General features: G+C 41.9%; 2 protein-coding genes across 2 annotated transcripts in view; both read right to left on the bottom strand.

Annotated features, from left to right (window-relative positions):
* Window positions 1-555: 555 nt before the first annotated feature.
* The window catches only part of LOC309814755 (uncharacterized protein), a 51,787-nt gene continuing 25,183 nt past the window's right edge, over window positions 556-27,159 (bottom strand). Inside the window, exons 2-8 of the mRNA XM_082640862.1 lie at window positions 9,921-10,004; window positions 9,318-9,600; window positions 5,452-5,588; window positions 4,292-4,362; window positions 3,115-3,271; window positions 2,239-2,313; window positions 556-2,112 (exon numbers count right to left, since the gene is read on the bottom strand). Coding sequence (XP_082496988.1) covers window positions 4,325-4,362; window positions 5,452-5,588; window positions 9,318-9,565 — 423 coding nt within the window. The 5' untranslated portion in view covers window positions 9,566-9,600; window positions 9,921-10,004 and the 3' untranslated portion in view covers window positions 556-2,112; window positions 2,239-2,313; window positions 3,115-3,271; window positions 4,292-4,324. The remainder of the gene's footprint in view (window positions 2,113-2,238; window positions 2,314-3,114; window positions 3,272-4,291; window positions 4,363-5,451; window positions 5,589-9,317; window positions 9,601-9,920; window positions 10,005-27,159) is intronic.
* On the bottom strand, window positions 6,441-6,796 carry SMIM43 (small integral membrane protein 43). Its single transcript, XM_082640873.1, has one exon. It carries the CDS (start codon window positions 6,714-6,716, stop codon window positions 6,525-6,527), a length of 192 nt encoding a protein of 63 aa, XP_082496999.1. The 5' UTR covers window positions 6,717-6,796; the 3' UTR covers window positions 6,441-6,524.

Genomic DNA, 27,159 nt, shown 5'->3' with positions numbered 1-27,159 from the left:
TTAACCAAGTTCAACTCTAGATCTTGATTCAGATTATGGGTGGGGCTACAAGAAAGAATAAAGGAAGCCTGGTATCATAGTCGGGTTTTCTTACTGAATTTAACCATTTTCAACTGAAATTACTTTTTGCGTGTAGACTAAATATTTAGTAGAAGTTTATTTTTAAAAAGTTCAGATTCATAACATTTTGTGGTGAATATCAAGACTTATTGTGAAAATACAGTAATCAAGACACTGAGGTAGTAGCCTAAGGATGACTTTACGGAATGGAATACAGAGCCCAGAAATAGTCCCACATAGTCAAATCAATAGTCATTTGAGGAGCTTCCCTGGTGGCGCAGTGCTTGAGAGTCCGCCTGCTGATGCAGGGGACACAGGTTCGTGCCCCGATCCCACATGCCGCGGAGCGGCTAGGCCCGTGAGCCATGGCAGCTGAGCCTGTGCGTCCGGAGCCTGTGCTCCGCAACGGGAGAGGCCACAACAGTGAGAGGCCCGCGCACCACAAAAAAAAAAAAAAAAAGGTATGGGTAATAATAATTCACACACACACCAAGCTGAGTTACATATAATTATTTTTTTATTTCACAGCCTTTTAAAAGTATAAACCACAAAGTATTTTGAAAAACAGACATGAAGTAGTGTTTAGCAGCCACAATATTAAAAAAAATAAAGTAACACGGAATGAATTACACAACAGAATAAAATAATCTCTGCTGACTTTGACTAGGAACACATAATGTTCACTAGGAATGTTAAATGACCAGCACTACCCCTTTCCCATCAACAATTATTACTAAAATCAATCACAGGATCTATTCCCAGGAGACCATTCCACTTATACATACATTCAATGTGTAAATGTCAAGTTAACATCTTGAATTCAGTTCCAAAATACCATGTTTCCTTTTCCTCTGGGAGACAAGTTCAATGGCCAGGTGGAACAGTGAAGACCATGGAACACCAAGCATGTGACTTACAAGGTGACTCTAACCAACCCCCTCCCCATACACACACCCAGCAAGTTCTAAAACACAGGAAAGAGAAAGGTGTGTACTATGCTCTACAGCACAATAGACACTGGCCACATGTGGCTATTTACATTTAAATTATTTAAAAGTAAATAAAATTAAAATTTACCTCCTCAATCACAGTAGTCACATTTCAAGTGTTCGCTAACCACATGTGGCTAGTGGCTACCATATAAGACAGTTCAGATATAGAACATTTCTGTCATCACAGAAAGTTCTTTTGGACAGCCCTGGATGTGGGAAGTGTTTCTTCTCCCTTTGCTTAGCCAGGATGTAGGCTGCTTATGGAAGCAGTTCTGAGAAGCAATTCTTCCAGGATATTCCTAGATTGGTGGTGGAGTCACAGAAGGGAGTAAAGTAGCCTTTCTTCACACAGATTACCCTCTCCTGTGCATGAAAGGAATGATCCTTTTATGGGGATCAAATACTCAACTAGATTCCACCAAAAATTTGTCAGGAAAATCAGAGAAGAGATAAATGAAGCAGATGTGGAAGTAGCAAAGGTAGAACATTCCTCATCCCATTTCAAACCTCCATGAAGAGATTATGTCCTCCAAGACAGTGTGCAGGTTCCCAGCATCTTCCTCTAGAAAAGCCTGATGGGGGCAAGGATATTGGCTGAGAGAGAAGGGCAGTCCTGGTAAGTGTTTCATGAGAAAACCTAACATGTCTTCACTCTACTCACTCTCTCACAGCACAGCAGTGTTGCTTGGAATGTTGTCAGTTGTGAAGGAGCTACAGTTTTGATATGTTTCAAGCATTACGCTTCTTTACTACTGTATTTTGTATCCAGGGCACAGACTACAAGATGTTCACCCAAGATCCACCATTATCTTCTTCCTTATCAAGAGAACTCAGATTTTTGTTGAAGGCAGTTATATATCCAGCTACAAAAACTACCTTTCTCAGCCAATCTTAAGACACAGCAGGAGCCAATGACACAGTCTGGCCAATGAGATATAAGCAAAAGTTGCTGGGCGGCCGAAAGCTCCTTAAACGGAAGTGGACTCAAACTGGCATGCTCTGTTTTCCCTTTGGGTTTCCTCCATCTTCTTGAGGGGAACTGTAACAACCATGTTGGAACCTAAGGGAAAAGCCATGGGAACCTCAGGGGCCACCTTGACCCTGACATCTGTGAGCTGCTGAACCAACACCAGTACTAGCCGACCCCCAACCTCCTTGTTACATGAGAACAAAACGAAACCCCTACTTTGTTTAAGCCGCTGTTCAGTCCAGTAATTTCAAGATAGCAATCCACCTTGATTCCCAATAAGAAAATTTTTATCTGAAAGTAAAAAATATCTTGCCTGAAGAATCTGTACATATTCAAGTTCAAGAAACTTCATAGAATCATATTAATAAAACAAAAGTATATCTTGAACCCACCAATGCCTAAACAGACCAAAGGTGGTTGGAGGAAATAATCAGGATTACTGTGTAAAATAGCTGCTATTAAGGCAAATAAGAGGGGTTTTAATCCATCAGGAAGTTTTTTTCTGCGTGTCTATTATGTTCTCAGTACTCTCTAAATACAGGTCTGCCCTTCTGCTTACTCAAATTCTTATATGGTAAAATGCTAACTACTCAGATAATTATTCAGATCATTATTTCATCTATAACTTTATTTTGTGTAGATGAAGTAAAAAATGGAGAATTGAGAATTGACTTCACTGATTCAAACAAACAAAAAATCAACATCAAAGATCTACAACTCAATGTTTAATTTTCCCTTTATGTGACACAGACAGCTGACAGTGATTTCCTAATGGTCCCAGAGTTTAAGTTGTGGATTTAGCTTAAATAAGCACAAGTACCTCAGAGTAGCTACAAAAATAAAAACAGAGTACAGTATTCTGCAAGTACTTTCTATGTACTACATTAGTATTCTAAAAGTCTCTATATTAGTAGGTATGAATTAGAAAAAATAATCATTTCCCACTATCCAAAATGGTTTAGCCATTTACAATGTTTAGAATTTTGGCCATTAAAAAATTTTATCTCTATTGCACTTATTTTGAAACTATAGACAAAATTGGAAACATGAAATGTCAAGCTAAAAATAGAATATTGCATATTTTTTACTCACCTAGTTCCAAGTTTCCACCCCTGCAAGTGAACCAAAAACAAATCCTGGCACCTTGTCATTCCCAGAAAAGCCAGTGCATGGCACACCCTGGGTAAATTTTCTCTCTTATTCTGTGGAATCACACCAGATGGCATCAGTCCTGCATCCACAGCTGTGCCTTAAAATAGAAGTTCAGACATAGGAATCTACTTTATTAGACAATTTAGATTTCACAGGTATGATTGTGATGTCATTCTCATTCAACTTAAAATGGTTATCTTTCCAAGTAGAACTGCAGATTCATTGCACTTACAAGTTTGGAAATCAGTGAAACAATCGAGATTATTCTAATAAGATTTGAAGTCTTTTTAAACAGCTGAAATTTAGAAACAACAATGAAATAAGAACAGTTGAAACAGAATACTAATATTATGTAACAATCGAATTATGGCCCATTTCCATGTAATGTAAGAAATTCAACTCAGTTTCTAACATTGCTGAAGAGTCACTAAAAACCTCATATTGAAAATAAAACATAGCAATTTTCTATAATCAAGTTACACTTATATAATGAGCAGTTACTTTAAATGTTCCTGACTTTTCAAAATGTTTTAATGTCTAGCTCATATGTACACTGTCTTCAAAAACAGACTTGGTGGAGTGATTATCAGGACCAGGGTGTGGTGGATGGAGCAGCCAATATGTACAAGCCTGGCACCTAGGCCATTGTGGGTGTCAAAGCATTAGATTAAAAATGTATACAGGTAGCACAAAATTTGAGTTCAAAAGTAGTTCTAATGTGAGAGATCAATCTATGTTGGGTTCTTAAAAATGATGATTGAATAAATGAATGGAACAGGGCAGCTCATGTAGAGATGTCAAAGTTTCAAAAGCAAGATCTCTAACAAAGCAAGGGCAAAGCAGGAGATCAACAGCAGCAAGTTCTGAGAGAACTTGTGAGAATCCTTAATTCCCAGATTTTAGGGCCAAGTTCCAGGCAGAGATTGGGTAATAGGAATAAATATTCATTTTTGCCTGGATAAATGGGAACTTAGTAGTTAATGAATTAGATTCTGAGGAGGTTATAAAATGGCACTGGCCACAAGAGAGAAAGGCAACCACTCTTTTCGTAGGAAACTCAGTCAGTAGAACCAGCAAAGAGATTGGCTTAATACTGGGATGGCAGCAAACTACTCACCCTGAGTTCTCTATAGTCTCCTGTCTAGAAGAGTCAGGGGTGATTTAAACCTCTGGACACCAGTGGCACTGCTAGGAAGAATAAAGGATTATAAAATCAAAACAAGCAGGTGGTTAAAACAATTTGCATTCTGGTTATTTATAAAGTATGAAGGGATTGTTTTCCATCCTTATAAACTATTATTGCTTATTAATTACTCACACACTCATCTTAAAAGTCCATATTACCATACAACTGTATAACTACATGTCACTGCAGAGGTGTCAACCAATTAGAGAACTACTGTGCAAAGTACAATTTAGAATCACTGCAGTTGATTCTGAGATTCAAACTGGGAATTCAAATCGAGTCTTATTATACCTCCAATAAAGAGAGGATTGTGTATGTGTATATATGTGTATGTATATATATATGTACATGTGTGCATATACACACATGTGTATATACACACATATGCGTGTATATATGTATATACACATATGTATTTGAATTTGCTTATGACATTATATTTAAAATAAACCACTCACTTCATTAACAACAGTTCTATTCTAGTAAAGTGAAATAGGAAAGCAGGAAATTATCTGAATGTCAGGCCAAAACTTCCCCCATAAATATTCACACAAGTGAGACCATTTTTCCTTCTCTCAAATTATTAAAATAATTGTCTTCCACTTCACTTTCATATTATCAACTTAGGCAACACTTATTGTTTCATTGTTTTTAGCCTTTCTACATGGTCTGTCTTTGTGTCTAAAATTAATAAATGTTTTCCGTGTTACAGTCACAACAGGAACAGCTTATCTTATCCTAAAAATGACTGAACCCAAATCTTCTCTTATTGAAGACAAATTGTATCTGCATTACATATTTCAACTTCAAGAACCCCTGCACACTGTTTTCCAAAAGAGCATATTTATTAAAATTGCAATCACTTCTCACATCCCATTCTAATTATTATGATCCTCTATCTAGACACTGTACTAGGTTAGGAATCAGTTTGGCTCCTTGGTTCCAGTAGAAGCTCACTGGTTCTGAGTGGGAAAGAGCCCTTTATTTCATTGCACCCATTTCCTCCATCCTAAGCTCTCACTTTTTAAAGGCCCTGGGTCTTCAAAAGTTTACCCAGGGACAAAGTGAAACCAAGGGTGCTCCCTGCTTACCATCGCAGAAAACGTCCATCTCTGGTGTTTCCAGCCCGGTTACCCGGTTGTAACTGCATCCGCAGTCCTCCACACCCCAGCCCAGAGCAGCAGCTCGGCTCCAGAACTTGAGACGGCATAAACCGAGGAAAAAGCATCTGGAAGATGAAGTTACTTCCCAGACTAACATTGCCCAGAGCGTTCTTAGGGCACCTGGTGAGCAGTTTACTCATGCCCGTCCATCTTCCCGAAGATGTTCGAATCACGCAGGACAGCCTACATTCTTCCTGTCCTTTTCCCGTTGCCCTACAATGCTTAAACTGCCTCATTTCTCCAGCCCTCCATGGCAACTCCAAGGACTCTCCCAATGGCTCCCACTCTAACGCTCACCCTCCTGCTGTTTCAGACTCTAAACCTACCGCCGCGGCAATCCGCAGGCTCCCACGGGGTTGGCATCTAGAATAGGAGTAGGGATCAAGAGGAAGAGGAGATTCCCCATTAAAAAAAATGGGCCCCTGAGTCCTCGCTCCTTGGCACCGCCAGTTGAATCCCATTTAGCATCTCCGAAGCACAAAGATAATTAAAGCAGTGTTTGGAATACTTCGAGTGCGCCCTGTTTCTTCCTGACTCCTGTCCCAAAGGTTAGGATGACATTCGATTTTGTTTGGAAGCGGCTTGACTGAATTACCTGAATAATTTAGCGTTGTACCCCTTGGGTACAAGATAAATAGCAGTTGGACTGGAAGAAGAGCTTGCAGGGGCTCAAAGCCATTCTGGCTCCAAAAGCTAAACTTCTCTCTTTTCTGCATCTTTCCCCGCCCCGGAAAAGCTTAGGGTCCCTCCCTAAGAGCACAGCACCAGCCCAGACCCCAGACACCCGCCGTCCCTGACATCCCCGCGCGCCGCGAGCCCCTAGCCTCCCGGAGGAGCGGAGAAACTCGCCCCTTTGCCAACCCCTCCCACGCCCAAACGGACCTGCCAGCGAGGCAGCCGAGCCTGGCCCTCGAACCCGGGCGGCCAGAGAATCGAGGCCGAGACCCAGCTCGGTGCCCGAACAGCTCCATGCCCTCCTGCCAGTGTCCGCGCGGCGCCGGTCACACCCCCTGCTCGTGGGAGAAGCCCCAAGGCTCCCGGTGCAGCGAGAGGCGCCCGGGCTGGAGCGCCCCGGCAGTGCTGGCCACGGAGTTCTTCAGCTGCTTGATGACTACGAAGAGCAGGAGGAAAAGTAAGAAGAGCAGAAAGAAGAAGAGCGCCAGGTAGAGCAGAAAGTTGAACTCCCACTCCATGCTGAAGGCGCCGGCTCTCAGGGGCCGTGCGCGCTCCGCACCCGTTGCCTCCGGCCTGCAAAGCGCAGCCTGCCGCGTCCCACCTCCGGTCTCCCCGCGCCGGCGCTCGGGCGCCTCGCCTTGGGCAGCGGCTCCAGGGTCCACCCTCGGCCTCCTCCAGCTCGGAGGAAACGCGCCAAGGAGCTGGGGTGATCCCGGCTCCCACCCTCCCGGTAGGCACGACAGCCTGTCTACGCTGAGATCCTCTCCTGAGCTCTTGGGAACGCGAGCTGATTTTTCTAGGCTCAGCCTCCCGGAGGGTGTTAGGGCTGGTGTTTTGCTAATGATCTTACGGTCGCCACCCGCAACATCCAGTGGGGTCTCTAGCCCCCTCCCTTCCTAATTAATTTGTTTCATTATTTTCCCTTGTTCAGCCTTTCCCAAAGGGCAGGCGATGCCATGGCCCAGAGACCCAAAAGTATCAAAGGGGACAGTGAAGGTGGGGTCTAAAGTGCTGTGGGATGACTTAAGGGCGCCTGAGTGAATGCCAGGTCAAGCTGCCTTGCTCTTCAGAGTTGCAGATGCACTCAGTATAGAATGCACATTTTTGTGGATAACAATAGGAAAAAAATGTTAGAAAAGCATTAGATTTATTTAGAAAAGCACTAAAGAGAAAATGCATTTCAAGTTATATTGTACAAAGCCCTCCAATGTTAACTTAGAGTTCAATTTCTTTGGTGGAAAACAAAAACAACACAACAATTTACTTAAAGTGCTCGCTTAAGCCCCTAACACCTTTCTGTAGTGGATTAAGATCACCCACAGCCCATATGGTGCAGCTCTGAAAGAAATCCAGTTGAACTCTTGCTGTGTAACAAATTACCCAAAAACTAAGTGGCTTAAAACAACATAAACATTGGTCATCTCTCAGTTTCTGTGGGTCAATACTTTGGGAGCACTTAGGTGGGTGATTTTGACTTGGGGTTTCTTATGAGGTTCAGTCAGGTGTTAGCCAAGGTGGCTGTCATCTGAAAGCTTGTCTGGAGCTGGAGAATCCACTTCCTAGGTGGCTCACTTACATGGCTGCCAAGTAGTGCTGGCTGTTGGTAGGAGGCCTCAGTTCCTTCCAATGGGGGCTTCTCCACAGGGCTGCTTGGGTGTCTGCACAACCCTCTGCTGACTTCCCCCAGAGCACAAGAGCTGAGAGCACTTCCCCCAGTGATCCAAAAGAACAAGGCAGAAGCTGCAGTGCCATTTATGTCTGGCTTCAGAAGTCATATACCATCATTCCTGCAGTATCCTACTGGTCACAAGGCCAGCCCTCTTCGATGTAGGGGTCCAAGGACATGAACACCAGGGGGTAAGGATCATTGGTGGCCATCTTGGGGTCTGACTATCAAAGCTGCTAATAACGCAATGGGTTATCATTGCCCACTCTATGAGCCTCCAACTTTATTTCATTCTTTATTTGTGAAGATACAGGAGAGGCCCCTGGAATGAATTTGGGGAATAAGGCCTGACATACACATCCCAGATTATTTAATGGTCTGCTTATAATAAATGGCTCTCCCAGTGATGGCAGGGGGTTCAAAGAAGCAGGATGGTATGGAAAAAGCTGTGAACTGGAAGTCTCAAGGACCCAATTCTAGTCTCAGCTCCACATGTCAGTGGTCACTTCAGCTCTCTGGCTCTCCATCCCCTCACCTGTAACATACCTTGTTTACCTTTTCCTTGGATTTGTTGTGAGGATCAAAAATGAGTGGGATGTTGAGTAAGAATGTGTTCTCCTAAGTAAATGCCAGGCATTATTATTATTCTTTTACTGAGAGTTCCCAGTGTTATAGACTGCTGTGCAAAATTCCCAGGTCCCAGGCCTCTCCACCAAACATCCTACTGCGTAAGGAATCTCTCAGATCTCTCAATCTCTCTCTCAATAACATTATTGATCCACCTCATGGGCAGTGGTATGCTGGAACTGGCTCAAAGATTTTCTCAAAAATTTTGCAAGGCATTTGCTAAATACAGCTATGATTAAAAATTAAATTGTATAAACTTACAATTAAATTATGTTAACAAAGGTAATAAATACTCAAAACTCATCACTTCCTCATTGTCTCACCACATTTTACTATCATCTATGCACTTGAGATTATTTACATCTGTTGTAGCTGTATGGCTGAAATGTTATAGAGTAGTATGTTACTGTGTATTTCCAACTGTGCTCAGATGTCATGTAGTATCATGAAATTGGCCACAGTAGGGGTATTTGCCCTGTGGAAATGTACAAGTGCTACAAATCAGGGCCAGAGAGCCAAATGTTAAACACTTACCAGCATAGCACTGCTCACAGAGTTACTGAGGAAAATTTGAAGTCTTATACAAGTAAAGCAGAGATCTGTGATTTTTCTGACTATCCAGAATCTACACACCTCCACTCTAGGCACCACATATTCCTACTGGTAGAATTTTCCATTGTATGAAATCTTGGCAAGAGGACAGATCCCAGTGACTGCTTTCCATTGCCACCTCCCGTTATGGAAACCAAGGGGGTCAGAGATATCTTTCACCCACTCCTGATACAGTGCAGGGAGGAGGGAAGGAAGAGCCATGCCAGAAACTCACCCGCATATCCTTGATTCCAGGACTCTGAAGCTTGGGAGCAGATGGAACAGGAGAAAATGTTTGGAGGTCAGATGCATCTGGGTGGCAGAGGAGCTCCCAGGCCAGATCAGTCCCCGGAGTGATGGGGCGGCGCTCTTGCTGCTGCTTCCGTGGCATCCTTGACTCCTGCCCTTTTTCCAAACTGCCTCTTTTCTATTCTGTGAACTTCCCCTGGCTTTCCAGTAAATCTCCTTATTGCAGCAAAGCATGGTGGTTAACAGCAGCTTGCAGATGAGAATACTGCCTGATAGAGAAAGCATGACTTACTTTGCATATGTTAAGCACTCGTAATCAACAAGGTGTTTGGTAGAAAAGGCATATGCCACTTGGCACATTGCCATCCAGATATCCAAGCCATTCAAGGATGGACACTGAAGCACAGAGAGGTTAAGTGACCTGCCCAAGACCACACAGCTAGCAAGTGGCAGCCTGCATTCTCAACCCTTCTGATATATTACTTCACAGAGGAAAGTGCTCTTTTCTTATGCATGACTGTCAAATTAATGACTTTTTTTTTCTTTTGAGCATCAAACTTGAAAGAAACAAATTTCAAGAGACACATACCTTCTACTTAGGTGCATCTCGGGTCCTTCCTTTGAAACCTTGAAGGTCAAAGCTTCAAATGAGCCAGTGTATCCCTGAAGAATGCTGGGGAAAGAGGCCAAGAAATGAGGATTTTATGTCACCAAACTCAAACCCATTTCAGCCTGCCTAACCATAACTATTTAGATTATCCATTTATCTGAGCAGCTTAAATGGATTTATAAATATTAACTAATAAATCTTCATATTCACTCTAAATAGAATTTGTATTTAAAATAATATTGCTGCCACAAAAATAACTTATTACATTTATTAGATGCTCCCAATGCTTTTTGCCTCTGGTCATTTTTATATATCTCATAAGATGGTCTGAATTTCAGTTTATATTATCACAAATGACTCCATAGGAATAAGACACCACCTTTCTCAGCCTAAATATGCATACTACATGGAAATCCATGTGAAGAAAATCCAAGAATTTTAAAAGCCAGAAAGGACACTCGCTGTAGATAAGAGTGTTACAGTTCCATTATCTAAAAAGAAAGCCGTGGCGCACACATTGGTAAGGTGGAGGGAGGCTGTGCCACTGCAGTCCTATACCACTGCCCACAGAGTGGACCCCACTTGTGCTTTCACTTAACACAGAAAGCCTCATCCACCACTCAGAGGCGGACTTCCCACTCCTCAGTCCCCTTCTCACGAGTCTCAGAACACCTGCTCCTTGCCCCGGCCTGTGGACATCCATGGTGTGTAGCAGGATAGGGCTCTCCTTCCCTTTGCCTGCTTTTTCCTCCCACCCTCACCTCTAAAAGGGAGGGGGGGGTCTTTTATCATAACAAGCATCAAAGGTATCTATGGGAAGTGATTAATAGTAGCAGTAGAAGAGGTTGTCCTGTGAGTGTGCTTCTCTAAAGAGCCCAGAGCCCCAAGAAGACACTCAGGAAGGACTGTAAAAATCTGCCAAGATACCAGGATGGAACCTACCTGTTGGGGGTACCTGCTAGTTGGAAGCAGCTTCCCCAACATAAGGGCAGGGGTAAGAGTAGGAGACTAGAGAAAAAAGAGATTTCAAGGTACCTTCCTGAGGCTGATTCAATTTGGCCTGAAATGAATCCAAAAGAAATGAGAAAAAGATTTTGTACCATGCTCTGGCCTCAAAATGTGTTATTGACCATGATTAGTAACACTGGGTCCTTAAGTAACTGTATACCTTTCCAGATACTGTGGACCATACAAATTGGGTTACAGGTTTCTGCTTAGATGGGATGTCTCTTAAAGTACCCATGCATGTGCTGGGGATGAGGTCCATACTCTATGGAAGTTTCCAGGCCCTAAGAAGCTATGTTGTAGCTAGTCAGGGCTTGAATCAGTCCTAGTGATCCTGGCAACCCTTAATGGCTCCAAAATATTCATGTTCCCTTGACACCTCTTCTCCCTTGCTCCTGCTTCAAGTACAGATATAACACCATGTTCATTTCTAGGAGATACAAACTGGGCTTCCTTGGAATTGCCTCTGATTTATATATTTTATCACCCCTATAACCCTCAAGATCAGAATTAGAAAATCTATGAGAATGATCACTACTGTAGGAGAGAAAAGTGAGTTGTTCTACCTCAGGGAGTCATCTAAAGTTAACCAACAGTTATTGTAACATTCCGACAATAGGGTTTGCTCTCCACACCCTCACCTCTTTCCCCATTCCATCCCCAAAAGCCCCGTAACTTGGGCAGTTATGCAATGCTTAACAAAATGAGATATGCTTCAGGAAATAAGTAAAATGCATGTGATAAGCTGCTTAAATCTGATGAAACATTTAGAAATACCAGTGAGTCAGAAGGAGGGAAGGAAGGAAGGATGGAAGGGAAGGAAGGAAATCTAAGGAAGAAATCTATTTGAGGGGTATGTGGGAGATCATCCTATGTGGGTAGCCTTTGAAATCCAGAATTCGCCACTAAAAACAATTCTATGGAGACAACACAACCACCACCATAATTCTAGATGCTTTCCTTAGCTTCAAATGTCTTAAAACACAGCAGAAGATACCCAAGTCTGTCCAATATTAAAAAAGAAAAATGTTAAGTGACAGATGTGGTAATGGCCAAACACTATTTCTTTAATTTAGACTCTTTCCAGTAAGTTAGTAGGAACATTGGAGAAGTCGATGTGGCTGTGGCTGACCCTAGACTTGATCAATATTATGCTATGTAGCAAAATAAAAAGTCTGAGCATCATAGAGATCAATACATCCTTTGTTCAGCACAACTTTAATAATGACAGTGGTGAAACTGTCACCACTGATGGAAGGTCTGCAAAGCTTCTGTGTCAGCTGATAATGATCAGAGCTGTGGGCTTGCAGAAGCACGGACACACACACGAGGCTGAAACTGGACTGCCCCAAGAGAAAAAGGAATTAGAAAAAAGTAGAATTTTCTGTCACGCATGCTCCCTTAGTGAAATGACAACTTGTGAGCTCTAATGACACAACTAGGGCCTGCACTCCCAGATGTAGGGATCCAAGTTGTCCTCCACGCACACGCAGACACCGTAGTTCAGACTGGCAATGAACAGACTTGGGTCCCAGTTCAGTATACTTGACCCTATACTATATTGTACAGTGCTGTATTTGCAGTCCAATGGACTTGGACACATATCTTGGCTTCGTTTCTTGCTAGCTGGGGGGCCTTGGACACCATTGGTTGCCTACCAAGCACCTCATCCCTCTTTCTTCCTTGTCAACAGAATCCTGACTCTAGTCAGGTATCTGCCTCTTTCCCATGTAACCCATTCAACTTAAGAATGGGTTACATGGGAAAGTGGGTCCCTGTTGATCTAAAAGTCATTTAGAGAATATGATAATATTTTTTTGTATAGGAGGGGGCATATGACCTAAATTGACATAATCTAATTGAAGAAGTGGATTATTAGTCAGTGTCCAAAAAAGAAAACAGAACCACTGTAAGTATTTAAAATAGGGAAATTTAATACCGGGAATTGGTTACAAGGCTATTGAATGGGTAGGAGGAGGAAAAGGAGAAGGTAAAGTAGCACAAGATTATAGCCCCATGGGCTAGAGGAGCAAAAGGGAAAGTAGAATTACATAGAGCACATGATCACTGTTGCCATAATTTACATCCAAGACTTCTCCTGGAAATTGCAAGCCTTTAAGAGACTCCAGAATTCCAAAATATTGTATCAGACAGATTCTGCTAGTACAACTGTTGTCTAGGTGGGGAGACAGATTCTTACTGCTTCCTAATCCACCACCTTCCCAGAATCCTTCTCTTTTTATTTTTAATTGTGGTGAAAGAGAAGAGTGGTATCTTTCCATCTTAACCATTTAAGTGTACAGTCAGTGATATTAAATACATTCATAATGTTGTGCAACCATCTCCACCATCAATCTCTAGAACTTTTTCATCTTGCAAAATTAAAACTCTGTACCCATTAAAAAGTGACCCATTTCCCTTTCCCCACAGCTCCTGGCAACCACCATTCTACTTTCTGACTCTCTGAAATTGACTACTCTAGGTAACTTATATAAGTAGAATCATACAGTATTTGTCCTTTTGTGACTGGCTTATTTCACTTACATAATTTCCTCAAGGTTCATCTCTACTATAACATGTGTCAGAATTTCCTTTCTTTGTAAACCTGAATAGTATTCTGTAATGGTTAATTTCATGTATTAACTTTACCAGGCCACAGGGTGTCTAGACGTTTGGTCAAACATTATTCTGGGTGTATCTGTGAAGATGTTTCCGATGAGATTCACATTTGAATCAATACACTGAGAAAAGCAGGTTGCCCTCCCTCGTGTGGGTGGGACCAATCCAATCAGTTGGAAGACTGAAAAAAGGCTGACCCTCCCACAAGCAAGAGGCCGGAATGCCTTCAAGCTGGGACATCAGTTTTTTTCCCTGCCTTCAGACTTGAACTGAAACTGGGTCTTCTTTGTCCTTGAGCTGCTGCTTTTCAAACTGGAACTACACCTTCAGCTCTTCTGGGTTTCCAGCTCACTGACTGCGGACACTGGAACCTCTCAGCCACCATAATTACATGAGCCAATTCATTATAACAAATCACATCTATCAAAAGAAATCGTATCTATCTATCTCTATATCTAGCTCAAAGTCCTATTTGTTCTGTTTCTCTGGAGATCCTTGACTAATACATATGCCATTGTATGTATATACCACTCTTATAAATATGTTTTATTTTGAGTAAAAAAAGAGCTATACCATATGATCTAAAACATTTAAATAATCTACTTTGACTATAGGTTATAGGAAGGCATATACATATCCCTCCTGAGGAACTTTTTAGCCAACCCAATATTTCCTGAGGAGTTTAAATATTTTTAATGCAGCAAGTCGCACTGCCATTTAGTATATGTGAAAAACATTTCTCCTCTGGGCTTTCTATATTTAGAGAGGTCAATTCCACAGTGGTTAAGGTATAGGCCTGGTATTACTGCCTCTGTGATATGTCATATTAGCAGGCCCATTGTCATAAATACGGGTTGGAATCTACAACAGAAACTCTTGGTGAGAGACTAATGCCCCCACTAGGAAATATACCTGGATATTCCTTTTGTAACCATCACCATAAACCAGCCAACAAATGACTGCTTAACCAAGCCTCCCTCTGGCTTTTGCATCAGCTGTGAATCAATCCAAGGAATCTTCTAACCCTCCCCATGGAAATCGTTACTTCAGACTGGAGGCTGCTGGCTTGGGACAGGCAAAGCCTCTGTATCGCTTCACTCATACATGCTTTCTTTTAACTTAAGGGATCTGAGTACCTAAACACCAAGATGATTGGCATCCTGGAGACAGCAACATTTAAAGCACCTTTTCAAGAATTCAGAAGTTACGGATTATAACTTCAGCAATATAGAGATCGTCCTATCATTCCCTATGACCTGTGAAACACTGTAAAAAGAGAATGTTCAGGGTGTGTGTGAATCTGGTGGTACTAGGATATTAATACTGTTACGAGGTTTTCTTTTGCTCTGTTGCAGATACTGTTGGTTGAGCTAAGTGATGCGATTACCGCAGTTACCCAATAATGAAAACGAAGATTTGTGACATCTTAAGAAAACGCATATTCCTGTCAACTGTTGCACACCTGGCTCTTCTGTGTGCCCTTCCTAATCATGATCTCTTCATGTGGTGTATGGCTGAGCTGTTGGGCTCTGATTGTCACTAGACACCACCAAGAATTTTGCTTCTCCACCCACCCCAGCTGGTGGTTAAGCTGTTTCTCACCTAAGAGAAGAGACAAATACACAACTCATTACACAAAACTCAGCACCTGCTACCAACATATTTTTGGTTCTTCGTATTTTCTTCTATCTTGTGTATTTCGTTGGATGAAAAATAAATTCTGTTGCAAGAAGAAAACAGCCATTTATCGGTTTCATTGTTTTGCTGATGCCTTAGTCATACTTGCCAGTGTGATTTTTCCTCCTCCTTTTCCACATTTCTTCAGCTTTTTTGTTGTTGTGGAAAGAACACTGGTGGGAAACAAAAGGCCTGGGTTCTAACCATCCCATGCTAGCATAGCCATGTAACATTGGGCATGTCTTTCACTTCTCTATGCTTCTGCTTCCTAAATTAGGGGATTGAACATAATTATCTCCATGTCCCTTCTGGCTGCAAAATTCAAATGACTTATCATTTTTACTGCCAAAACCAGGGAGTGGTAGAAGAGTGAGATTATCTGGGTGAATTGCTCCCAGCTGCCACGATGATGGGGTAGGCTTGGAACCCAGAGTGCCTTCTTTCAGGATAGCAGTTTCCTCTGGGAAGCGGCCTCTGACACATTAACAGAAGGGGTTAGTGAACCACTGCTCACCCCCCACCATGATATTTTTCCTTTTAACTTTAAGGAAGCAGGGTTTTTCACATGTAACCAACATATCAGTGGTTCCCGAAAGCAACCACTTTTTCACTATGTGCAAATCATGAAGCAGGACTCAGTACAACATGGATTCCTTCAAAAGAGAAAATCACGCTACAGAGCATCACTGAACAACACAGAACTTACTGAAGGAAGAATTTAGACCACAGAGCTAATAAATATGCACTGGACATTTCTGTTGCTCCCAAAGGCCTGGTTGGCTGTTTGGGCAACTTCAGCTGTGCATTCCTTTTAACCCTTTCTTCCCCAAAGTCATTATTTTCCCTCCTTTGCTTTCTTTGTTAGGCAGGAACCCTGAGCACCAACCTGAGCTAGCTTCTCCCTGTAGGTTCATCAGATTCTCTTCTAAATGAAATTTCTGCCCACAGGAATTCTCCTATCAGTTGCCAAGAAGATATTTCCCCCTGAGTATTACACATAACTCTTTTTTTTAGGTTATTTAGATTTATTACGTATTTGTTCACACTTTCTTTACATCAGAATATTATTAAGATTTTTTTTACATTTTCAGTTAAAAATGCAAAAAAGCCCAAAATTAAGATTCATCATATTTGTTTAATTTTTATCACTAGCAATTTGATTGTTAGCAATTGTCCATTCCTGGATCTTCTCTAATTTTTTTTTATTGGAGTTATAATTGCTTTACAATGTTGTGTTAGTTTCTGTTGTAGAACAAAGTGAATCAGCTGTATGTATACATATATCCCCACGCCCTCCCTCTTGAGTCTCCCTCCCATGCGCCCCCATCCCACCCCTCTAGGTCATCACAGAGCACCAAGCTGAGCTCCCTGTGCTATACAGCAGCTTCCCACTAGTTATCTATTTTACACATGGTAATGTATATATGTCAGTGCTACTCTCTCAATTCATCCCATCTTCCCCTTCCTCTGCCCCGTGTCCACAAGACCGATCTCTACACCTGTGTCTCTTTTCCTGCCCTACAAATAGATTCATCAGTACCATTTTTCTCAGCCATAAAAAGGAACGAAATTGGGTCATTTGTAGTGATGTGGGTGAACCTAGAGTCTGTTACACAGAGTGAAGTAAGTCAGAAAAAGAAAAAAAATATCGTATATTAACGCATATATATATGGAATCTAGAAAAATGGTACACATAACTCTTCAACCTCTCTGATCAAGCCCAAATCATTTCCAAATAAGAAAGAATGTGAAGGAAAGACTACTGTGTTAAGAAGACCTCCCAGATAGGCTGCTGAGGACAGGACTTCATGCCAGTGCAATTGCAGGCACTGTTTTTTATTCTCTTTTAGATTACAGTGAGTAAAACTCCATTGTACAGGCTTAAAAATGAAGCTTTCTAAATCTCCAGCACCCTAAGAAAAAGGCTTTATTAGTTTTTATCTAATTTTGAACAAAAACTGAGCTCATCTTAAAGATTATTTAGTACTAAAGAGTATTGAGTGTTTTTGTTATCAAGCAGTTGACAGTCCATTATTTTATATTGTCTTTAACATCACCATAATCATTTTATGACAGTATTATAAAGCTAGTGTATTTGGTGTGCTATTTGGTATTCCTGCTTTTCTAGTGAGGTTTACTCTGCCACAGAAATAATGGGACAACATTTGCTCTCAACGTCAGCACAAGCAGCATATTAATTTAAAGGACAATTGTTTGCCCATCAAACTATTGATGATCATGATTGTAAAACATTTCATGCATAATGGCAGTATGTTTCTAAAACTAGTCTACACACTGTGATTACTGTGATTTTTTTTTAAACACTATGAAATTAAATTGTGAAATAAGTCTTGCAAAGATGTCAAAATTTCACTCTCCAGTTACTGGAATATATAAGGGATAAAATAATCCTGTGTTTTGTAGGTGAACTATTGAATGAAAAACACTCTTTTTCCAAAGCTTTTCTAAAGGAAAGTAAACGCACAAACTGTTTAAACTTATTGCTGTAGATACAACTTTGTCAAAATGTAATACTGATCTGTATATCTAGCATGTTTTAAAAGCACGTAGAATTGAGCATTGCATCATTGTAGAGTATGGTGATTAAGTCCCTGGGTTCTAGAGCCAGGCTGCTTGAATTAAGAAGTCTTCACTTCCCTGGCCAGCATGTGACCTCAACTCTGTGACTTAATTGATTCATCTGTAAAATGGAGGTATAAAACGATATCCTCAACGTTGGGTTGTGGTGAAAATTAAATGTATTAATACATATAAAGAGCTTAGAACATTGCCCAAACATGGTAAGTGCCCAATAAAAGTTAACTCTCATTCTCATTATTATTTCACAAGTCAGGATGTTAACACCGCAATGACAGTGCCAATCTGTGATAACATAAACCAGCTGTAGAATTCATTGCCTACCTCACTAATCACACCTACCACTCTCCAGATCATGTTTCTGCTATTACATTTATAGTTTTTTTCTTTTTTTTTCCTATGTACAGTGCTTTTTATTTTTTTGCTTTTTTTGGATTTAATTTATTTTTTTATTTAGCAGGTACTTATTAGTTATCCATTTTATACATATTAGTGTATATATGTCAATCCCAATCTCCCAATTCATCCCACCACCACCAGCCCCCCGCCACTTTCCCCCCTTGGTGTCCATACGTTTGTTCTCTACATCTGTGTCTCTATTTCTGCCCTGCAAACCGGTTCATCTGTACCATTTTTCTAGGTATAGTTTTTTTCTAATGTTTAAATTTTTGATACATCTAGAATTTAATTTTTGGTGAGGTGTGATTCTACCCTTATTTTTTTCCATATGACTACCCTGTTTTCCCCAAACCATCTGTTCAATGAATAACCCATTATTCCTACTACATTTCTGTATCTATTCACTCTCCTACAACCTTAGACCAAATCTTCAAACTAGGTTTCAGTTATGCCCGAGGGTACATGAAGACTTTCTAAAGGGCACATGAGCATGGTTAGTTTTATGCTTATGTACAGATCTTCAACTTGCATGTACTTTTTCCTAAAATCATTTGCCTATGAAGATGCCAGTCACCAAGGGTCTCTCTCTTTCCCTCCCTCTATTTTTTAGAGCAGTTTCAGATACACAGAAAAATTGAGTAGAAAGTACTGTTCCATACACCCTGTGCCTCTACACACATGCAGCCTGCCCCACTATCAACATCCTCCACAAGAGTGCTACCTTTGTTTTTTGTTTGTTTGGATTTATATTTATTTATTTATTTATTTGGTTGTGCCGGGTCTAAGCTGCGGCAGGCAGGCTCCTTAGTTGTGGCATGTGAACTCTTAGTTGTGACATGTGGGATCTAGTTCCCTGACCAGGGATCGAACCCAGGCCCCCTGCATTGGGAGTGCAGAGTCTTATCCACTGCGCCACCAGGGAAGTCCAAGAGTGCTGCCTTTGTTATAACTGATGAATCTGCAGTGACACATTATCACCCAAAGTCCATAGTTTACATCAGAGTTCACTCTTGGTGGTATACATTCTATGGATTTTGACCAAAGTATAATGACATGTATCCACCATACAATATCATAAAGAATAGTTTCACTGCCCTAAAAATCCTCTGTGCTCTGCCTGTCTATTCCTCTCTCTCCCACTTATTCCCTGGCAACCACTGACCTTTTTACTGTCTCCGCAGTTTTGCCTTCTCCAGAATGTCATATAGTTGGAATCATACAGCATGTAGCCTTTTCAGATGGGCTTTTTTCACTTATCAATATGTCAAGGGTCTCTTCTCATACTCTTCTTTCCAAATTTCCTCCCATTTTAGCAAGAAAATCATATCTCTTACCTAGTCTTAATACTGTACTTTGCCAAATGGATAATCCTTTAAACAATTCCTTTAATCAAGGCACCATAACATATCCTCCCCCATCCATCTCATTAAGAGATACATTTCCAGTAAATTTTACTTTTTAGGTGACAAGAAACATACCCTTGTCTGCAGAAAGGCTTCAGTGGCTCTGTCTCCCTGCCACATCACGCAGCCTAGCAACGGGCCAGCTCAAAAATATGGTGAGGCAGCTTCTTGCTGATATCAGCCTCACTAAGCTCCAACTACTACTCTTTTCTAAGAAAGTCATCCCACCTCTAGGAAGCCACTGTTGCTACACAGTTAAACAAATGCTTCCTGTCTCTTCTCAATGCCCTAGGTTTACATAAGTGAGCTTCTAGGCCTAACCACCTCTCAGGGCGGGATGAGAACTTGGGAAATCCTGTGTGCTCTTCTGCTGACTCTTAGATGTAAGACTTCCCATTAAGCCTTGACTTATGCCCTCTCTGTGTATTGTTTGGGGGTATTAGTGCCAACCAGTAGTCATATAATAATTGTTTATCAGAATTCATAATTTATGATGTTCTAATCAAATGCATATTACTGGTATTTATAATAAGTCAACCCAAAAGAAATTATTTTACACGTATGTTCATAGGATATATATTTGAGGTGAAGAAGCATGACAAGAATGCCAATAAAAGATGTTCGACATAAAAGCCTATTACATTAGGATAAAAATCTATGGGAGAAATGGAACAGAAATGGAAGTTGGAGAAAAAGGGACAATATGAAATTTCTGACAGAGAGGAGCTTGTTTATTAGTGTTTTAAATGGATGGCAATGGGTTCAAATCACTGTGGTACTTTTATTTCCACTGAAGAGTGATAGCTTTATTTTAAAATATAGATATTTGCAGCATGCCATAAACAACATCCTTCACTACTACTTAAATTTATAATGAAAAATTTTAATATCAATTTAAAATGTTTTAGGGGAATAGAGTTTTTCAAGAAGCTTTTAGGGGGACTGTAATCAAAAATATCTTAGGACTTCCCTGGTGGCGCAGTGGTTGAGAGTCCGCCTGCCGATGCAGGGGACACGGGTTTGTGCCCTGGTCTGGGAAGATCCCACATGCCGCGGAGCAGCTGGGCCCGTGAGCCATGGCCGCTGAGCCTGCGTGTCCGGAGCCTGTGCTCCGCAACGGGAGAGGCCACAACAGTGAGAGGCCTGCATACCTCAAAAAAAAAAAAAAAAAATCCTAAAAAGAATCCTAGACTGTGCTTATTTTCTTACATCCCGACCCTGTCCTTCTCCATCCTCACACTCAGTTGGGATTATTCAGGTGCTCTGAGGGGTGTGCGTGTGTGCATGTGTGTTTAGGGGTGCCAGGTACAAAGGTTCTGTAATTTGAGCCCAACTATCCTAAGAGTTGCTCAGTAAATGTTTCTTGAGATCAACAGAATTGAAAATAAGATATTAAGAATTTAAAACAAAGGCAAAATAGGATACAAAGATAAGATTCTTCCTCTGTCTCTGCTTTCATAAATTTGCTGTGATAGTGGATTACAGGTGGTCTGCACTCCAGAGAACATAGTCCTTGGCTTTATCCTGCCAAATATTCTTTTCTTTTCTAATCAGCAACTTTTATGAAGGCTTAGAACCTTGCTGCTTGAAGTGTTTTCTGTGGATCAGCAGTGTTGGCATCACCTGGAAGCTTTTTAGAAATTATGACACCCAGGCCTGACTCCAGGCTTTTGAATCAGAAGCAGCAGTTTAACAGTATCACCAGGTGATTCCTATGCACATTAAAGTTTGAGAAGCACTAGATTGGCAGCCCCCAGTTGTCTAGTTAACTCATGGGTGACAGCCACACCTAGTGAGGTTCCAGTTCTAAATGTACCTAAATGTATTCTTGGCTGTTCCATGACTACCATCATCATTAACCATACTAATGATATATACCGATAAACCAATTAACAGGGCACTTCTGCATACATTATCTAATTTGATCCCAACTACATTCTACAATTTAGAACAAAGTACTTTCTGCAAAGTGCACAAATTTAATTCCAACAATGTGAAGAGACAAGTAGAGTTTCCTGAATTGTTTTCAAAGATAAACACACTCTTAAGTCCAGAGAGTCATTTGGAATGATTTTCAAATTTAATAATGTCAATACTCTTCACTCAAATATATTTTGTTGTTATATTCCAGAATATTTTAGGAAAAAAACATAATAAACTAGTGATTTAGAGTGGGTTGGTTTTACTATTATATCATAAAAATCTAGGTCTGGTAAGCTGGGACTAAGTGAGAGAGTGGCATGGACATATATACACTACCAAATGTAAAATAGATAGCTAGTGGGAAGCAGCCGCATAGCACAGGGAGATCAGCTCGGTGCTTTGTGTCCACCTAAAATGGTGGGATAGGGAGGGTGGGAGGGAGATATGGGGATGTATGTATATGTATAGCTGATTCACTTTGTTATACAGCAGAAACTAACACACCATCATAAAGCAATTATACTCCAATAAAGATGTTAAAAAAAAATCTAGGTCTGGAAAGCAAGTTAATAAAACTATGTTGAGAGAGGTCAAACAGCTTGTCCAAGAGAGATTCACAATCAAAAACACCTAAGAGGGGCTTCCCTGGTGGCGCACTGGTTGAGAGTCTGCCTGCCGATGCAGGGGATACGGGTTCGTGTCCCGTTCCAGGAAGATCCCATATGCCATGGAGCGGCTGGGCCTGTGAGCCCGTGGAGCCTGCGCGTCTGGAGCCTGTGCTCTGCAACGGGAGATGCCACAACAGTGAGAGGCCCGCGTACCGCAAAAAAACAAAAACCTAAGAGGCATCTAATAAATCAACAAAAGGATTTTAAAGGTCTCATTGCACATGTACTGTCTCAGGTACTAAGTAAAGAAATAAAAACACTTGGTATTAACACTATATATCTGCATCATCCACACTTCAACCCTTATGTATTAGATAGAATACCAAATCATAAAACATTCACCACCACCTTCAAGGAATTTTTATTTTCTGCATAAGAAGAGACTAAATTCAGAGATTAAAAAAAGTAGAAAACAATCACAGGGCAGAATATGGAAAAGAGCTTTATAATTTAATATTGTATGTATCAAAGTGATATAAACAAGCACACTGAGGTGGGATTAGTAAGATAAAATGGTGATCAACATTTATTTCAAGGTTTTCTAGTTGATTTCTTTTGGACCCATTGCTTGTTTTTAGGCTGCCAAGAAGGAAGGTCTGCAGGTGGGTGGGATGAACAAAAAGGCAGAAGTATCAAACATGCACCAAGGAGTGGTGGGAAATGAGCCATGGGGAAGATGCCTGCAGAGACAGGAGGCCGTTCTACGTGGAAGGTCAAGATGTGTATTAAGTGCACCACAGATAAGAAATCAATAGATCAAATACTAATATTTCATTCCTCCTACCAGGAGGTCACTCACTCATATTTAGACATGTTATTTTCAAGGGATTATATCTGGTAAATTGGACTCCTTAGCCTGCTTTGGCAAGCCTGGTGGATTCCTGGGGTTCTAACATTGTGTCTCCTTGTAACGCAAGAAGCCCTCTTCTGGGCCAGAAGTCACAAAAGAGCCTTGCAGTTCTAATGGGTTACTTCTTGTGCCAAGACTGCCCTGTCACAGACATGCTAGGAGCCCTGTACATGTCTCTAAACCTCTTGTGTGGAGTCAGAGTAAGCCCATGAACAAAACCCATCTTGGCTTCATTGGAAATTCATCACTGAGTATCAGGTCCTCACACACAATAACCTTACCTTATATATGTAACTCACTTAACACAGATTGTGACCCCTCACCTCCCCACAGACACACATAAAACAGCCACTAACATGCCACATCTCTGAGGGCATCTTCTCCATTGCTTACTTCCCACTCCTCCTTGAAATTGGCTTGTATTCTTCCCTTTGCCTCTTTGTTCTAACCACCCACCCACAGTCGTCCTCTTCTGGCAGCTCGAAAGGACCTGGCACTCTTGATGCAACTACCGACGGCACTCTGCTTCACCAGATCGGGTTCTGACACCATGCTCTGCTGCCAAGGGCCCTGCCTCCCTCCAGCTGTTCCCCTATTTTTTCCTCAGCAGTGTGACGCCCACAGGAAGGAGTGGGGGAGAACTCAACCCGCAGCAGCCCTGCTTCTATTCCTGGGCTCTGCTGAAAGCTCTTAAGTACCCGACACAACTATGAGTTACTGAGCATAGGGCTTTTACAGAGTTTGGGCTAATCAGATGAGCACAGTTTGCTTTGTACTTTGGGACAGAATGAATCTTGTTAATTGGTGTCACGGGTCTTGAGTCAAAATAGACATCATAGTCTGAGGGGAGCGTCACAGTGTGGAGCCACCTACTTCCGGTCCACAGGACTGCTTTTTAAGAGTTCAGGTGCTTCCATGTCCTGGCTATTGTAAATAGAGCTGCAATGAACATTTTGGTACATGACTCTGTCATACAGAGTGAAGTAAGTCAGAAGAGAAAAACAAATACCGTATGCTAACACATATATATGGAATCTAAAAAAAACAAAAAATGGTCATGAAGAGCCTAGGGGCAAGACAGAAATAAAGACACAGACCTACTAGAGAATGCACTTGAGGACATGGGGAGGGGGAAGGGTAAGCTGTGACAAAGTCAGAGAGTGGCATGGACATATATACACTACCAAACGTAAAATAGATAGCTAGTGGGAAGCAGCCGCATAGCACAGGGAGATCAGCTAGGTGGTTTGTGACCACCTTAGAGGGGTGGGATAGGGAGGGTGGGAGGGAGGGAGATGAAAGAGGGAAGAGATATGGGAACATATGTGTATGTATAACTGATTCACTTTGTTATAAAGCAGACACTAACACACCATTGTAAAGCAATTATACTCCAATAAAGATGTTAAAAAAATAATAAAAAAATATAAAGAAATTTTAGAAAAAAAAAAAAAAAGAGTTCAGGTGGATGTGAGCTAGATACTGGAGCCTGCCCAGGCATAAGTTGCTACTCAGACCTTGTACTTGTCCCTGACTTTTATCTATGGCACACACAGCATCTGTCAAACTAGGTGGAAAATATCCCACCACTCTCTAACACGTTCACAGGCTTAAGTCTTTATATAATTCTTTCCAGTGCTTATTGCTATGGATTTATTTTCACACAAAGTTAATCAACTAGCTTGTAGTTCCTTCAGGGTAAAGTTGAAAGTATTGCCATTTAAAACCACTTCATGAAAATATACACCGATCCCATTCTCTGTGAAAAGCAGAGTTTCAAACAGCCTTCTCAAAACCTGATTACCAAAATATTGACTAATCTCTTGTAGAAAAATAGAATGCACTGAGAAGCTTGTGAAATACATTTTGGATGGCTAAATATGTTGTGGGGTTTTTTGAATTCTGTAAAATTTCCCAATTCTGAACAAATTTCTTTATGCATCTTAAAGCAATAGCCTGGCTGAATGGTGCTTGGTGCTGCTTTGCCTCACCTCAGCTGGCTTTGGTATCCTCCATATTACTGTTTATGATGAAAACACCATCTGTCCTTCTTGAGAAGGTTTTGAAACTATTTTGAAGGAGGGTAGTTTCACTGAAATTTTACTTAATTTATACAATATTGGCAAAGGTTCTGGAAAATCATCTTAACAGCTTCCTCATAACAAGGACATACGGCTATTTAAAATAAAATGACATTTTCTAATTTAAAGAATGTATTTGTTTAAGTCTATCATAATCATGTTGGTGGTACTTTTACGCAAAATATGGTTAATAATCTATCTTGTTAGACATAGTGAACACTCACACTACCAAAGAGGAGAAAGCCTCAGATTAATAGATGTCTGACTTTTGGCAAGTTACCTTATTTATCTAAGCATCAAAATCCTCATCTACTTAACATAGTTGGGAAATTCAAGGCATGGAGTTGCTCTGAACAGTGCTTGGAGCACAGTGGGAATGCAAAGGTAACCGAAGATTACTTTTCCCAGGCAGCACAATGGCTGCCAGTAAATATGCTTCCACCTCCATCCATTCTTGCTCTTCTCTCATTGATATAGCATTTACTAAGTACCTGCCATGTCTCAGGCTTAGGTGCTAAGGATAGAAAAGTGAATGAAACAGACTCTTCAGATGGAGCTGAGTAAGAGACACAGCCAGGTAAACAGACCACTTTAAATGTGTGCCTTGGAGGAGACCTTCAAGATGGCTGAGGAGTGAGACATGGAGGTCACCTTCCTCCCCACAAATACATCAGAAATACATGTACATGTGGAACAACTCCTACAGAAGATCTACCGAACGCTAGCAGAAGACCTCAGACCTCCCCAAAGGCAAGAAACTCCCCACGTACCTGGGTAGAGAAAAAGAAAAAAGAAAAAACAGAGACAAAAGAATAGGGACGGGACCTGCACCAGTGGGAGGGAGCCATGAGGGAGGAAAGGTTTCCACACACTAGAAGCCCCTTCGCGGGAGGAAACTGCGGGTGGCGGAGGGGGGAGCTTCGGAGCCGCGGAGGAGAGCACAGCAACAGGGGTGCGGAGGGCAAAGTGGAGAGATTCCCGCACAGAGGATCGGTGCCAACCAGCACTCAGCAGCCCGAGAGGCTTGTCTGCTCACCCGCCAGGGCGGGCGGGGCTGGGAGCTGAGGCTCAGGCTTCGGTCGGAGCGCAGGGAGAGGACTGGGGTTGGCGGCGTGAACACAGCCTGCAGGGGCTAGTGCGCCACGGCTAGCCGGGAGGGAGTCCGGGGAAAAGTCTGGACCTGCCGAAGAGGCAAGAGACCATCGTTTCAGGGTGCACGAGGAGAGGGGATTCAGAGCACCACCTAAACAAGCTCCAGAGACGGGCGCGAGCCGCGGCTATCAGCACAGACCCCAGAGACGGGCATGAGACGCTAAATCTGCTGCTGCCGCCACCAAGCCTGCGAGCGAGCACAGGTCACTCTCCACACCTCCCCTCCCGGGAGCCTGTGCAGACCACCACTGCCAGAGTCCCGTGATCCAGGGACAGCTTCCCCGGGAGAGTGCATGGCACGCCTCAGGCTGGTGCAACGTCACGCTGGCCTCTGCCACCGCAGGCTTGCCCCGCACTCCATACCCCTCCCTCCCCCTGGCCTGAGTGAGACAGAGCCCCCGAATCAGCTGCTCCTTTAACCCCGTCCTGTCTGAGCGGGAACAGGGGATCTCAGGTGACCTACACGCAGAGGCGGGTCCAAATCCAAAGCTGAACCCCAGGAGCTGTGCGAACAAAGAAGAGAAAGGGAAATCTCTCCCAGCAGCCTCAGGAGCAGCGGATTAAAGCTCCACAATCAACTAGATGTACCCTGCATCTGTGGAATACCTGAACAAACAACGAATCATCCCAAAATTGAGGCAGTGAACTTTGGGAGCAACGATATATATATATTTTTTCCTTTTTCTCTTTTTCTGAGTGTGTATGTGCATGCTTCTTTGTGTGATTTTGTCTGTATAGCTTTGCTTTTACCATTTGTCCTAGCATTCTGGGTTTTTTTGTTTTTGTTTTTTTTAGTATAGTTTTTAGTGCTTGTTATCATTGTTTTTTGGTTTGGTTGCTCT

Source organism: Mesoplodon mirus (genome assembly GCF_964341445.2).
Source record: "Mesoplodon mirus genome assembly, chromosome: 2".
Taxonomy (NCBI): domain Eukaryota; kingdom Metazoa; phylum Chordata; class Mammalia; order Artiodactyla; family Ziphiidae; genus Mesoplodon; species Mesoplodon mirus.
The sequence above is the reverse complement of the archived record's forward strand: the minus strand, read 5'-3'. Positions and strand labels throughout refer to the sequence as shown.